Source organism: Aquarana catesbeiana, linkage group LG02, assembly GCF_042186555.1.
Source record: "Aquarana catesbeiana isolate 2022-GZ linkage group LG02, ASM4218655v1, whole genome shotgun sequence".
NCBI classification, from domain to species: Eukaryota; Metazoa; Chordata; class Amphibia; order Anura; family Ranidae; genus Aquarana; species Aquarana catesbeiana.
Genome location: NC_133325.1, coordinates 468,265,402 through 468,280,559, shown reverse-complemented (window position 1 = coordinate 468,280,559; position 15,158 = coordinate 468,265,402). Strand labels below are relative to the sequence as shown.

Genomic DNA, 15,158 nt, shown 5'->3' with positions numbered 1-15,158 from the left:
AGAGGCTGCAATTGGTGGGCAGAGAGGCTACAATTGGTGGGCAGAGAGGCTGCAATTAGTGGGCACAGAGGCTGCAATTGGTGGGCACAGAGAGGCTGCAATTGGTGGGCACAGAGAGGCTGCATTCATGGGCACAGGGAGGCTGCATTGGTGAGCACAGGGAGGCTGCATTGGTGGGCACAGTGAGACTGCATTCATGGGCACAGTAGAGCTGCATTTTATGGGCATAGTGAGGCTGCAATGGTGGGCACAGTGAGGCTGCAATGATGGGCACAGTGAGGGTGCATTGGTGGGCACAATGAGGCTGCATTGATGGGTACGGCGACGCTGCATTGATGGACACGGCGAGACTGCATTGATATGCACGGCAAGACTGCATTGATGATCATGGCGAAGCTGCATTGATGGGCACGGCGAGGCTGCATTGATGGGCACAGTGAGGCTGCATTTGATGGGCAAGGAAGGGAATAATGACTTTATGATGTTAGGCTGGTATAATAATGCTATGGGGCTGGTACAATATTTTTTCCAGGGCTGGTTTTTATTCCCAGTCCGGCCCTGCAGATGCCACACTAATCCAATGCTGGAAAATTGGATCAGTGTGACATCTATCATAACAGCCGTCAGTCGGAGGTGGGACCTTATTACAGCACCACCGAGCAATTCAGAGCAAAGCTGCGTGATAGTGAGGGAGATCGCCACTGTGTGTGATTATCCATGTGGGCATAGGTAGGCGACATTGATGGGCACTGATAGGAGGCATTTATGGGCACTGGTAGGCTGCATTGGTGGGCACTGGTAGGCAGCATTGATGGGCACAGGTAGGCTGCATTGTTGGGCACGGGTAGGCAGCATTGATGGGCACTGGTAGGCAGCATTGATGGGCACTGATAGGAGGCATTTATGGGCACTGGTAGGCTGCATTGGTGGGCACTGGTAGGCAGCATTGATGTGCACAGGTAGGCTGCATTGTTGGGCACGGGTAGGTAGCATTGATGGGCACTGGTAGGCAGCATTGATGGGCACAGGTAGGCAGCATTGTTGGGCACAGGTAGGCAGCATTGATGGGCACTGGTAGGCAGCATTGATGGGCACAGGTAGGCAGCATTGATGGGCACTGGTAGGCAGCATTGATGGGCACAGGCAGGCAGCATTGATGGGCACTGGTAGGCGGCATTGATGGGCACTGGTAGGCTGCATTGATGGGCACTGGTAGGCAGCATTGATGGGCACTGATATTCAGCGTTGATGGGCACATATAGGCGTAATTGATGGGCACTGGTAGGTGGCATTGATGGGCACTGGTAGGCAGCATTGGTGGGCAGTGTTAGGCTGCATTAGTGAGCACACATAGGCTGCATTGGTGGGCACTGGTAGGCAGCATTGATGGGCACAGGTAGGCCGCATTGCTGGACACTGGTAGGCGGCATTGATGGGGACTGGTAGGCTGCATTGGTGGGCATAGATAGGCTGCATTAGTGGGCACTGGTAGACTGCATTGGTGGGTACTGGTAGGCTGCAATGGTGGGCACGGGTATTCTGCATTGATGGGCACTGGTAGGTTGCATTGGTGGGCACTGGTAGGCTGCATTGGTGGGCACTAGTAGGCAGCATTGATGGGCACTGGTAGGCTACATTGATAGGCACTGGTAGGCTGCATTCATGGGCACTGGTAGGCGGAATTGATGGGCACTGGTAGGCTGCATTGGTGGGCACAGGTAGGCTGCATTGGTGGGCACTGGTAGGCTGCCTTGGTGGGCACAGATAGGCTTTATTGTTGGGCACTGGTAGGCAGCATTGATGGGCACTTGTAGGCTGCATTGATTGGCACTGGTAGGCTGCATTGGTGGGCACTGGTAGGCTGCATTGGATGGCACGGATAGGCTGCATTTGATGGGCACTGAGGGGACTGAATTTGATGGACACTGGTAGGCTGCATTTGGTGGGCACTGGAAGGCTGCATTTGATGGGCACTGATGAGGCTACATTTGGTGGGCACTGGTAGCCTGCATTGATGGGCACTGAAGGGGCTGCATTTGATGGGCACTGATAAGCTGCATTTGATGGGCACTGGTAGGCTGCATTTGGTGGGCACTGGTAGGCAGCATTGATGGGCACAGGTAGGCTGCATTGTTGGGCACGGGTAGGCAGCATTGATGGGCACTGGTAGGCAGCATTGATGGGCACTGATAGGAGGCATTTATGGGCACTGGTAGGCTGCATTGGTGGGCACTGGTAGGCAGCATTGATGGGCACAGGTAGGCTGCATTGTTGGGCACGGGTAGGCAGCATTGATGGGCACTGGTAGGCAGCATTGATGGGCACAGGTAGGCAGCATTGTTGGGCACAGGTAGGCAGCATTGATGGGCACTGGTAGGCAGCATTGATGGGCACAGGTAGGCAGCATTGATGGGCACTGGTAGGCAGCATTGATGGGCACAGGCAGGCGGCATTGATGGGCACTGGTAGGCGGCATTGATGGGCACTGGTAGGCTGCATTGATGGGCACTGGTAGGCGGCATTGATGGGCACTGATATTCAGCGTTGATGGGCACATATAGGCGCAATTGATGGGCACTGGTAGGTGGCATTGATGGGCACTGGTAGGCAGCATTGGTGGGCAGTGTTAGGCTGCATTGGTGGGCACACATAGGCTGCATTGGTGGGCACTGGTAGGCAGCATTGATGGGCACAGGTAGGCCGCATTGCTGGACACTGGTAGGCGGCATTGATGGGCACTGGTAGGCTGCATTGGTGGGCATAGATAGGCTGCATTAGTGGGCACTGGTAGACTGCATTGGTGGGTACTGGTAGGCTGCAATAGTGGGCACGGGTACGCTGCATTGATGGGCACTGGTAGGTTGCATTGGTGGGCACTGGTAGGCTGCATTGGTGGGCACTGGTAGGCAGCATTGATGGGCACTGGTAGGCTACATTGATAGGCACTGGTAGGCTGCATTCATGGGCACTGGTAGGCGGCATTCATGGGCACTGGTAGGCTGCATTTTGTGGGCACTGATAGGCTGCATTGGTGGGCACAGGTAGGCTGCATTGATGGGCACTGGTAGGCTGCATTGGTGGGCACTGGTAGGCTGCCTTGGTGGGCACAGATAGGCTTTATTGTTGGGAACTGGTAGGCAGCATTGATGGGCACTGGTAGGTTGCATTGGTGGGCACTGGTAGGCAGCATTGATGGGCACTTGTAGGCTGCATTGATTGGCACTGGTAGGCTGCATTAGTGGGCACTGGTAGGCTGCATTGGATGGCACGGATAGGCTGCATTTGATGGGCACTGAGGGGACTGAATTTGATGGACACTGGTAGGCTGCATTTGGTGGGCACTGGAAGGCTGCATTTGATGGGCACTGATGAGGCTACATTTGGTGGGCACTGGTAGCCTGCATTGATGGGCACTGAAGGGGCTGCATTTGATGGGCACTGATAAGCTGCATTTGATGGGCACTGGTAGGCTGCATTTGGTGGGCACTGGTAGGCTGCATTTGATGGTCACTGGTGAGGCTGCACTCTGTACGTAGCTCATCCCAGAACCCTGCACTCTGTAGGCAGCTCATCCCAGAACCCTGAAAACTACGGTACTTAATATTCTCCATAGGTGACATTTTAAACGTCTTTACTGGTTACCAGTTTAGAGTTAGAGAGGAGGTCTAGTGCTAGAATTATTGCTTTCACTCTGACGTTCGCGACAATACCTCAGATGTGTGGTGTGATCACCGTTTACATATGCGTGTGGGAGTAATGTATGCGTTCACATTTTTGTGGTATTTTTTTCTTTATTACTATTCTTCTTATTATTAATTTTATACAAAACTTTTTTTTTTATTCTTTATTTATTTTGTATTAGCTTTATTGCTATCACAAGGGATGAACAACATCCCTTGTTACAGCATGGGCCATGACAGCTCCTCTTTATTTTTTATGGAGAGATCTATTAGACACCAAATCTCTCCTCTGGCCTACAAAGCAGCCAATCAAACCGAGATCAATCTGATCAGCTGCTTTCCTGGCTGCTAATGGCCAGGTAAACAGAGAGACAGAGCCGGAAGTGATGACATACTTGTTGCTTCCTGTTTCCGGGGTCACAGAGAGGGAGGAACAATGTCAGTTCCTAGCTCTCTGTTCTATGAAGCAGTCACCATCAGTCTCATCACTCCTGGGCTCCTCGATAGGATGGCACCCACAGAAGTGATCAAGTGGCTGTTCAGCCACTCAAATCACTTTTGCATTAGAGGGAATCGCCAGCTGAAAAATGTCATAACCACTGCAACCTGAGGATGGCCATGGATGTCTTACGGGCGGCAAGTGGTTAAATTTATATAACTTTTATCACACAAATAGAGCTTTCTTATGGTGGTATTTGATCACCACTGTTTCTTTTTCTTATATAAACAAAAAAAGGCCAACAAACCCAACAAATTTAAAAAAAAATATTTTCTACTTTCTGTTATAAAACATATCCAATAAAATCAAATTTCTTCATACATTTCGGCCTATGTACACAGAATTTTTATGTGTTTGCAAGCACAGAAAACTATGTGTGTAATTGGACACAGCCGGTCAGCAGGGGTTTCAGCTGAAATCATTGGTTGAAATTTGCTGTCAAACTTGTGCTATGTCCAATCACAGCAGAGGGCACACACATGCACAACCCAAACCCGAAAGAAGACCTGCCACGTACATGTAGATGACTGTGCCTGTACCTGCCGCCCGCTCGTAGTATATTTACTGTGAGCGGTCAGCAGGTGGTTAAAGCAGAGCCTCACTTAAAGTGGTAATGTTGCCTTAATAAAAAAAAATAAAAAAAAGACCCCAGCAAGTCCATGCCATAATGTGCTAGTATGCACCCCATACTAGCACAATATGTCAGACTTACCAGTAAAAGGTATCCCTCCAGTGGTGTATTGTCATCGCTAATAGGGCTTCCATCTTCATCTGGTCTTCCTTCCAGGTTAGCGGGCTCCAGGCACTTGAATGGCCTAGCCATGATGACGTCATGCAGACAGGAATCATGATCACGTCACAGTGCTCTGGATTGGCTTCACATTCAGTGTATCTCCACTACAGAGCATAGTGCACAGTACAGTGACACCAATGGCTGAAGAAATTGTAAATAACTACTAAACAGTGCATGTTTAGGAGATATTCATTGTACCTACAGGTAAGTTTTATTATAAACTTACCTGTACAGTGAGTACAAGTAACCAAGCAGTGTTTACTACCACTTTAAAAAGTGAAGCTCCATTTATGCTCGCCCCCCCCCACTACACACACACACACACACACACACACACACACCTTTAGTGCAACTTTTGTTTTTTCTGGGAGCTGGTTTCTGACAGGTACCCACTCCCATGTCCGCTCTTTTCACCAGTGCATGTTTAGGAGATATTCATTGTACCTACAGGTAAGTTTTATTATAAACTTACCTGTACAGTGAGTACAAGTAACCAAGCAGTGTTTACTACCACTTTAAAAAGTGAAGCTCCATTTATGCTCGCCCCCCCCCCCCACTACACACACACACACACACACCTTTAGTGCAACTTTTGTTTTTTCTGGGAGCTGGTTTCTGACAGGTACCCACTCCCATGTCCGCTCTTTTCACCAAGGCGTCTAGGCAAAAAGTTGACCCCCTTCCACCCGCAACCTCCTGGGACACATCACAGTGTGAAAGTGCAGCACGTCTCACACATACACAGCGGGGAACCGTCTGTGAAACACCAGGAAGTCACAGCTGGCTTCCCTCAGTCAAGATGTTGGTGCCAAGGACCCAAAGACCAAAGAAGAATTGGCCCAGAAGAGGACAGTGCTGGATCCCTGGGTTGGTAATTGTCTATTAAAATTCAGCAGCTACAGTATTGACAGAAGTGACTGTAGATCCTTTTTAAAGCAAAACTAAATTCAGAGAACACCTTGCATATTCTCAAGCAAAGCAAAGTGTTCCCTTATTGGCTCCCTGTCATATCATCCCCACTGCTCTTATGCACATATTGCCCCCTTTGTCATACCCTCCATCCTCCCCTCTGGCACAGTCTACCCCCTGTTATACCCTCCACATTGCTCTCATACTGCCCCTGGTCATACATTTTGCACTTCTCTCATGCACATACTGCCCACAATCATACCCTATACACTCCTTTCCTACTCATACTGCAAACTATCATACTGTGTGCACCCCTTTCCTGTACATACTGTTTACTGTCATACCATACACATTATTCCCCTGCATATACTGCTCACTAAGACACTTCTTTAGCGTTCTTTGTTATATCTTCGTGTAAGGGGAGTGTTAGGAGGGAAACTGATTTTCTTCTATTGCTCCACCCCATTACTGTGTAGTTCCCTATTTTCCTGCTAGAAGTCTCTCTTTCCCCATTAGAATAGGGTATATATAGCACTCCTCAGGGTAGAGTGGCTGGTTAGAGTAGAGAGAGGGTTACTAGAAGCAAGGGAGTGCAGAATTTCTAAGGAAAACAAGTGTATAGGTGCTGCAACCTTCCCACATAAAAGCTCCGCCCGGTGATCAGACCTTGAGGCTGCTGACACCTCCAACGTACCAGAATAAGGAAAGGGATGGTCGGCACTCAGGTTGACATCCAAAATAGTATTCCTTTATTAAATACATGTACAGAGTTGTAAAACTCTGTACATGTATATGGCTCATGACTAAGGACTAACGTCCGAAACGCGCAGGCTGTTTTACAGCTCTATATATGTATTTAATAATGGAATGCTATTTTGAATGTCATCCCGAGTGCCAACCATCCCTTTCCTTATTCTAGTGCAGAGTTTCTGTTATGGCCCTATGTGCCTGGGGCCTTCTGTAGAAAGATGTAGTCATTGTAAAATACTGCCTTCCATAGCTGGGAAACTGGACATTTTCTCCCCAGTAGGCTATACTTAAGGAAAAAAAGGAATTAATACCCTGAAGGTGGGGAAGAGTTGGACCCAATCATTTTACAGTGTAAAGTGCCAAAGTGCTAAACAAAGTGCCCCCTATCCAATATGTTTCGCCTGAATAAAGGCTTAATCAGTGGAAGTGTTGTGTACTTTACATTTTACCAGAAACTACAAAAGATAGTTTATTACTATTTTGAATTTCCATTGATTAGACAATTAGAGATGTTACCTGGTATTGAGTAACTAGAAGAGATGTATTAAAATTGGAGCACTCAGACAAAGTCTGGCACCCCTGGACGGCCCAGTAGGGAGTTCATGTGTCAGTCTTTCTGATTCCATGTGTGTGGAAAGGAGGTGCCTTTTTGTGACCCCTTTTGCCTTCCTCTACCCCTTATTCTTTTCCCAGAGTGCCCTTTTCACTCTCCTCTTATGTCCCCCCCCCCGAGTTTTCTATTTTTTTGGGTTGGGCAGTGTCTTGTTACGCTAGACCTGGTCTTCTCCTAGTATATGTATTGCTTACTTCTTCAATAAAGCAATCCTGTTTTTTAAAAACTGGATCACTCAGAATCTGGTGTAGCTGTGCATGGTGGTCAAACACCTTCTAACTTCAGCTTGTTAAATTAAGCTTTAACGATAAAACTTGGAAGCTAATTAATTTCTATGCAGAGCTTCACTGGATTTTGCATGCTCCAGTTTAGTAAATCACCGCCACTGGATGACATTAGAAATTCAGTGACTATCATTTGGGAAAGAGTTATACTGTGCAGCCAATGCATCAGACCCTACGCTGTCATATATGATCTATGGTGCATTGGCTAAACAGCAGAAAGTTAATAGTAGTGCAAAGGATTTGAGTAGATAGAAATATTCCTTGAGTGATACTGTGCAGCAAATGTACCACGCCAAAGACCCTCCACAGTCATGTATGGTTTACACTTTTCTTTGTTCTCTGTAGGAAACACAGGTTTGAAAATGGAAATTTTGTGGTTCTTGTGATGATATATATATTATTTTAATGATATGAATTAAAAGTGACATTTTAAGTCCAAGTAGGTTAGATGCGCAGTTACATCACCTCCTCAATTTCAAATTATTCAATTTGCTGCAAAATCAACTCCAAGCTTTCTCCAGCTGCCACCACCTTCTGGTGGCAGAATGCATGGGCACTGGTAAAAGGCAGAATCTATATCCAGGTAGAGATGCTGATTTGCTGGCTTTATCTGAAGATCATTGTTGCACACACTAGGCAGAAGTGCAACCCAGCAGAGCCTTTATTCAGAGCTGCAGACTCAAGCCGTGCTTGATGGAGACAGTGCAGGGAGAACTCCCATTGGCTGTCTCTGCAGCCCACACGAAGCCTGACTCTAGCAAGGAGGCAAGAAGAGTATTTTGATTGGTCAGTAGGCCCAGAGGACTTGTGGCTGGGCATAACAGGGCTGAGGAAGTTAAGACTCACCCACCACATGTAACAGGAGAGTGTGCAGCAAAGCCCTGTGGAAAAACAGTTGAGAGAAGTGTCCATTTGTGTTCCTGCAAGAAGAGTGTGGGAGCAAGGTTCAGGAGAGGGTGTGTAGAGTGCCACTGTGAGCTGGAGTACTGGGCTGGGAGACCTGCCTGCTCTGCTGCCACCCAGAGACCTTCCTGCTTCTGAGAGCTAGGTGAATTGTACTGTGCAGTAAGAGTTGAAGAGTTGCTAGACCATGACCTGCTGTTGGAGGGCTGCTTGCTATGCTGCTACAGAGGAAGCTGTCTAATCACAAGTTTGCTGCTGTGGTGAGAGTTTGCTGCTGTGCTCACCGGTGTCCAGTTTTATCAGTGTCCAGCCATTCCAGTGTCTAGCGTGTTCTGGTTTTCTTCCTAATCTGGTATCTTACTCTGAGATGACAACGTGTCACTGGAACTGAGAGAGAGAGAAGACTTCCATCCAATGCAAGCCTGGAGGGCTACATTTTGCCTGGCTCCACCACTCACTGTTTCCATTGTCTCTATATGCAGAGGGTTCTGCTAAGAGGAAACGGTGATTTTCCCTGCAGCGGATTTAAAATCTATTGATTTCACCCTGACCAGTGGTTTTGGGAGGGCTTGGTATTGCTAGTTGGGTCAATTCTATCTAAAGTCTGAACTCTATTGTGCTGCTGTTTGTACTTGCCTATAATCCTATTCCCCCAGCATTGCCGCCACTGATCCCATGCCACCCCCAGTACTGCCACTGATCCCAGGCCCCCGCCATACTGCTGCCACTGATCCCATCCCCCACCACACTGCTGCCACTGATCCCATGCCCCCCAGCACTGCCACCCATCCTATCCCCCCACTCAGCACTGCCATTGGTCCCACCCCCCCCACCACACTGCTGCCCCCCAGTACTGCCACTGATCCCAGGCCCCCGCCATACTGCTGCCACTGATCCCATCCCCACCACACTGCCACTCATCCTATCCCACCACTCAGCACTGCCACTGGTCCCATCCCCCCCACCACACTGCTGCCCCCCAGTACTGCCACTGATCCCAGGCCTCTGCCATACTGCTGCCACTGATCCCATCCCCACCACACTGCTGCCACTGATCCCATGCCCCCCAACACTGCCATTCATCCTATCCCACCACTCAGCACTGCCACTGGTCCCATCCCCCCCACCACAATGCTGCCCCCCAGTACTGCCACTGATCCTAGGCCCCCGCCATACTGCTGCCACTGATCCCATCCCCACCACACTGCTGCCACTGATCCCATGCCCCCCAGCACTGCCACTCATCCTATCCCCCCACTCAGCACTGCCACTGGTCCCATCTCCCCACCACACTGCTGCCCCTGATTCCATCCCCCCACTAAACTGCTGCCACTGATCCCATGCCCCCCAGCACTGCCACTCATCCTATCTCCCCCACTCAGCACTGCCACTGATCCCATCCCACCACTGCTGCCACTGATCCCATGCCCCCCAGCACTGCCACTGATCCTATCTCCCCCCAGCATTGCCACTAATCCCATTCCCCCAGTACTGCCACTGATCCCATGTCCCCCAGCACTGCCACTCATCCTATCTCCCCCACTCAGCACTGCCACCCATCCCATCCCCCACTGCTGCTGCCACTGCTCCCATGCCCCCCCAGCACTGCCATTGATCCTATCCCCCCCCCCAGCATTGCCACTGATCCCATCCCCCCAGTACTGCCACTGATCCCAACCCCCCACCACTGCTGCCACTGATCCCATGCCCCCCCCCAGCCTATAATGCCTATGTGGTTTAAGCAGATGATGGGCATGGCTTAAAGGGGTGTGGCTCAAAGGGGTGTGGTTAGAGTCTGAGATGAACGAGGGATGGAGGGAGAGAGAGGGAGAGAGAAAGAAAGAGATAGGGAGGGAAGGAAAGAGAAGGAAGGAAAGGAAGAGGGATGGAAGGACAGCAGGCCCAGATCCTACACCACAATAGAAATATGTGTATTCCAGAAAGTTTAACAATCAGCAGATAAAGATACTCCAAACACCTGGTGTTAACGCTTCAATCATCCCAGCACCATGGTTGTTATGGTGTCAGGATGATTGAAGTGCATTATTTCTATTATTACATTGTAATATAGAATTAAATCATTCAACTCACCATAATGCAGAATCAGTGGGAGCCCTGAGCATGTCAACTGCCACCAGATACCATCAGGTGCCCCCAGCAAAGTCCATCCTTACATCTGGTGCCCCCAGCAGAGTCCCTCCTTACATCAGGTGCCCCCAGTAGAGTCCCTCCTTACATCAGGTGCCCCCAACAGTGTCCCTCATTACATCAGGTGCCCCCAGCAGAGTCCCTCCTTACATCAGGTGCCCCCAGCAGAGTTCCTCTTTACATCAGGTGCCCCCAGAAGAGCCCCTCCTTACATCAGTGTCCCTAGCGGAGCCCAGTCCTTACATCATTGTCCCCAGTGGAGCCCCAGTCCTTACATACATCAGTGTCCCCAGCAGAGCTCAGTCCTTATATCAGTGTCCCCAGCAGAGCTCAGTCCTTACATCAGTGTCCCCAGCAGAGCCCAGTCCTAACATCAGTGTCCCCAGCAAAGTCCAGTCCTTACATCAGTGTCCCCAGCAGAGCCCAGTCCTTACATCAGTGTCCCTGCTCGTCAGACACACGGGGGCGGAGGGTTGGTGGTGGCTCCATTTAGATCTCTTCCTTGTGTTCAGTGGAGAGGGGAGGGGTCTCTGATCCGTGCAGCCAATCGGCTTTAATGTATAGGAGAATTGTCTTCTTGTACACTGAAGAGAGAAGCCGATTGGCAACCTCTCCCCTCTCCACTGAACACACAGGGAAGAAGTCCTCTCGGCGGTGGCCATCTTTTTGTAGCCCGCTGCCGTTTTTGCCAAGAACAGTCCCTATTTCCAGGGACAAAAGCAAAATCCCTGGATTTTAACCGGGATGAGCTCTGATCGTCCCAAAATCGGGATTGTCCCTGGAAATTCGGGACTACAAATGTAATAACATGCTGTACAGAAGTCACCAAAATTATAAGCTCCTGCTCAAATACAACAAGATGAAAGTAGTATTAAATTCCCTGCTTTTTTACTTTAACTTATTGGGCAGAATAAAATAAACATGCTCCAGTAAAGTATATATGAAAAATCTTGCTCCAGCTTGCAGTTTAAAACTTTTAATTCTGCTGCCTCCTGCTTATCCAGTACTGCTTTGATAAACTTTCTTTTTGGGCTGGGCCTACACGCCTTGCACGTAGGGGTACCTTTTGCGCAGAGTGCACTGATCAATGCCCAGGACCAGGTGGAGACTGCAGCCATGTGAAAAATCTAACATTAAGACAGTTCCCCGATTTAGAGATGAGCCTTCACTGTGTGCAGCAATAAAGTACAGAGTTCCTCTGAAAAGTGCTGTCCCATGTCACTAAATACACAGTGTAACTTGTATGTTACATTAGGAGGGATGTGCTGAGCCTGCACCTACTTCACCAGTCCAGTGTACCTCTGTTACATTACTCCTAGTAATAGAATGGGATCCTGCCTTGCACCCAGCGTGGAACTCATGTGTCCACTTATTTACTACTTCACTTCCTGTATCTCATGATTAGGCCATAGACCTCCATGACTCAAGTTTAGATCCGGTTGCTATTGGAAACCGACCACTAGGGAGGGAGCCAGACAATGACGCCCCTCGCTACTGGAGGCCTTGTCACCTTACCAAGTACTACTCCTAACGATTGATTGCTTGTATCTTGAACTTGTACTTGGTTACTCTTGCAACTACACTCCTCTTCCCCTTGTCTCACTGAGGTAACCCCTCTGTAGCGTTAATTCTCACCTCGCAGTGCTTTACAGACCCTGGTTGTTAAAGCCTAGTACACACCACAACAAAACCGACAGCTCCGGTCGGAGCAGCTGAACTAATGATCCAACGTTAGTAAAGCAATCTACCCTGCTGTTTTTTTGTGTTCTGACAGGGGGACTTGAAACCCCCCCCCCCGCCAGAACACTCCCATCAGCGCCATTGGCTGAGAGTGGTGATCGGGAGCCGGTCGGCTGCTGGTTCTCCAGCATGCTCATCTGGCAGACCAGCTGCCTTACACACGGGCCGAATGTTGGCCAGTGTCGCCTGCCATTCGGCCCGTGTGTACGGGCCTTTAGATACGCCAGAACCAACATTCACCCTTTCTGAATAACTGCAGACCAGGTTTAGAATGGTTAATTTAACTTTACTGAACAGATTGCAGCATTAGAATTTAATATAAACATCATCCATTGTCTATCCCTTACTACAGCATTATGGCTGCTCAGGCATACCTCTGTGAAGTGAGAGTCCATTTTGACATTCCCCATAGCTTGGCTGTCTCCAGTGTCTTCAGCGGACTGCAAGGCACAGCAATCCTGATACCACGAACAGAACTAATCAATCCGGCAAAGAAGAGCCCTGGACCTCAGCCTTCCCCCTTTTTATAGCACAGGTGGGCTAGCTAGGGCCAAAGAGCCAGGGAACTGAGCTTACAATAGTTAACCCCTTCCCTCGGCCTGGGCCAGCCACTAAATTGCTATAATCACATATTTCAACTTGCCCACATACAATTTCCCCTTTTCACAATCTGTCTCGGCTGCAACTACATATAAATAACACAGCATATACTGTATATTAAATACACAACAATAACAGTAAACAATGTAAACATTCTTACAGCAGTACTGTTAAACATTAAAACAGTGTGCAAATAAGGACAACTTAAAGTCTCTATTCAGACATAAAAGTTTGGGTCCGGAAGAAAGATCTCCTCTTGAGCTTTTGTGATCAGGTGGGTGCTTGTTACCTGATGGACTACTGGGTAGGCACAATCTTATTTTACCAATGCAACCTGCTCCATGAAAATATGGTGGCCGGTGTTCCACTTTTCGTAGATTATGAAACCGAGCCTCTATGATTTATTTTGGTACTGGAATTCTCAGAGGTGTTCCGGGACATGGAGTCACTCCCAAGCAGCCCAATTATAGATCTTTGGTCGTTCTTCCTCGAGCTGCCTAAACAAGTCCTTGGGCACGTAAGGGAACACGTACCCATGTTTCTTGAAAACATGGGTATCGAAATGCTGCTGGAGCTGGGATGGTCTGGTCAACTTTCGGCCCGGAGGAACCGACCCTTGCAGGAGGTAAACGTCTGCAAGCCAGTGTGACTTTTCTGGAGGCCGGTCTCTGCATGGGTTAGAAGCAGGTAGTTCTGGAGCAGCAGCTTCCTCAGGGACCCATGGAATGAAGATGACAGCCTCAGAGGTAGGATGGATGTTCCTCCTTACTGCTATCAAACATTAGAGTGCTCCAGGACACCTTGATGGCTGCGGTGACCCCGGTGAGATTGGTGAAGCAGCTGCAGAGGAAGCATCTGGAGGTAGAGATAGCAGTACCTCTTGATCAAGAGCTGGCAAGTCCATAGAACTGGTGTTGACCAGATAGGGTTTGGAAGGCATCACTGCTGCTGTAGGTGCCAACAGATCGGCGACAGGAGGATCTACAGAATCCTGCGAGCAGGTGGCCACTGGGTGAAGCTCCACTTTAATTAGTTAAATAATTCAAATTTAAAAATGAAATAATCCCTTATCAGCCAACTCTGTCTATGTTTTGATTACACAGAGCAAGATAAAAAAGAGAGATTCTTCTGCTGTGCTTTCTCTTTAGCTAATCTATAGTGCTCTGGGAATCATTTGACATGTATTTGTAATTGTAAAACACAGCCAGGGGAAAGAAGTCAATCTGGCAGCCACTGAGACATAGAACAGGCCAGAACAATCAACACAGCCATACTAATAACAGTGAGCCAACACTAAATTTACCTAACAACTAAATGCAGCTCCACTGAATAAAGTGAGCCAGAAGTAAATTTACCTAATCCTAGCACTCTCTAGAAGGGTGCTACATGTATATTTAATTAACCCGATCCATTGTTCACCCCCTACGCAAAATGTAAAAAGTGAGCAAGAGGGAAACAAACACGCACATCCACCACCAACTGCTTCTACATTTCTGGCTTCTATACAGTTGGATCATTTTTAAAAGACTCTGATTTAGTTAAATTACATATTACATATTTTGCAACGTAAATGACATGTAATGTGTGAAAGCAGCTCTCTATATAGCCATGGAAACCATAGGAACATATTTTGTATCCTTGGCTCTGATTGACGATTAGATTTGAAAGAGATAAAAAAAAACTTAAAAGATGAACAAAATTTGTCCCAAATTTGTTCAGCCTGTCTACATACAGAAAATCTTAAAGTCAACCTTATTTTACAAACTACACATGCCACATTGTAGGTTATACTGGTTCAGCATGAGGTAGAACCTGGATTCCAAATAATACCAACTATTAGCAATGTAGAGTATATCTTTTACATTAAAGTGGAGTTCCACCCACTTTTACAACTCTTCAGCATCCCTCACTAAACTGTGCACTGTAAACAAATTGGATATTTTAGAAAAAATTTTCTCAGCACTTACTGTATATCTGCTGTATTCATTTTTCACTTCCTCCTCCCTGGCTGCGGCCCATAGCATCATTTCCTGTTTGCAATGCCTTCTGGGAAGGGGCGGCAACTTCCTCTGACACTGCCGTTGCTATGGAAACCTGACCTGAAACCTATTACACTGCTTGTGCTGCACTGAGCATGTGCGATATCTGCAAGGATGAGATCCAGGAAGAAATACAGTCTAGCTTCAGATGCCCAGACTTAAGATGGCCACGGCCTGCTGTAAGATTATAAAATAACAAA

General features: G+C 48.2%; 1 protein-coding gene across 1 annotated transcript in view; it reads right to left on the bottom strand.

The window, feature by feature from the left end:
• The window catches only part of TRIM33 (tripartite motif containing 33), a 253,604-nt gene extending 248,602 nt beyond the window's left edge, over positions 1–5,002 (bottom strand). The window contains exon 1 of the mRNA XM_073613483.1: positions 4,892–5,002. Within this exon, the coding sequence (XP_073469584.1) occupies positions 4,892–5,002 (111 nt within the window). The remainder of the gene's footprint in view (positions 1–4,891) is intronic.
• Between the last annotated feature and the right edge of the window lie 10,156 nt (positions 5,003–15,158).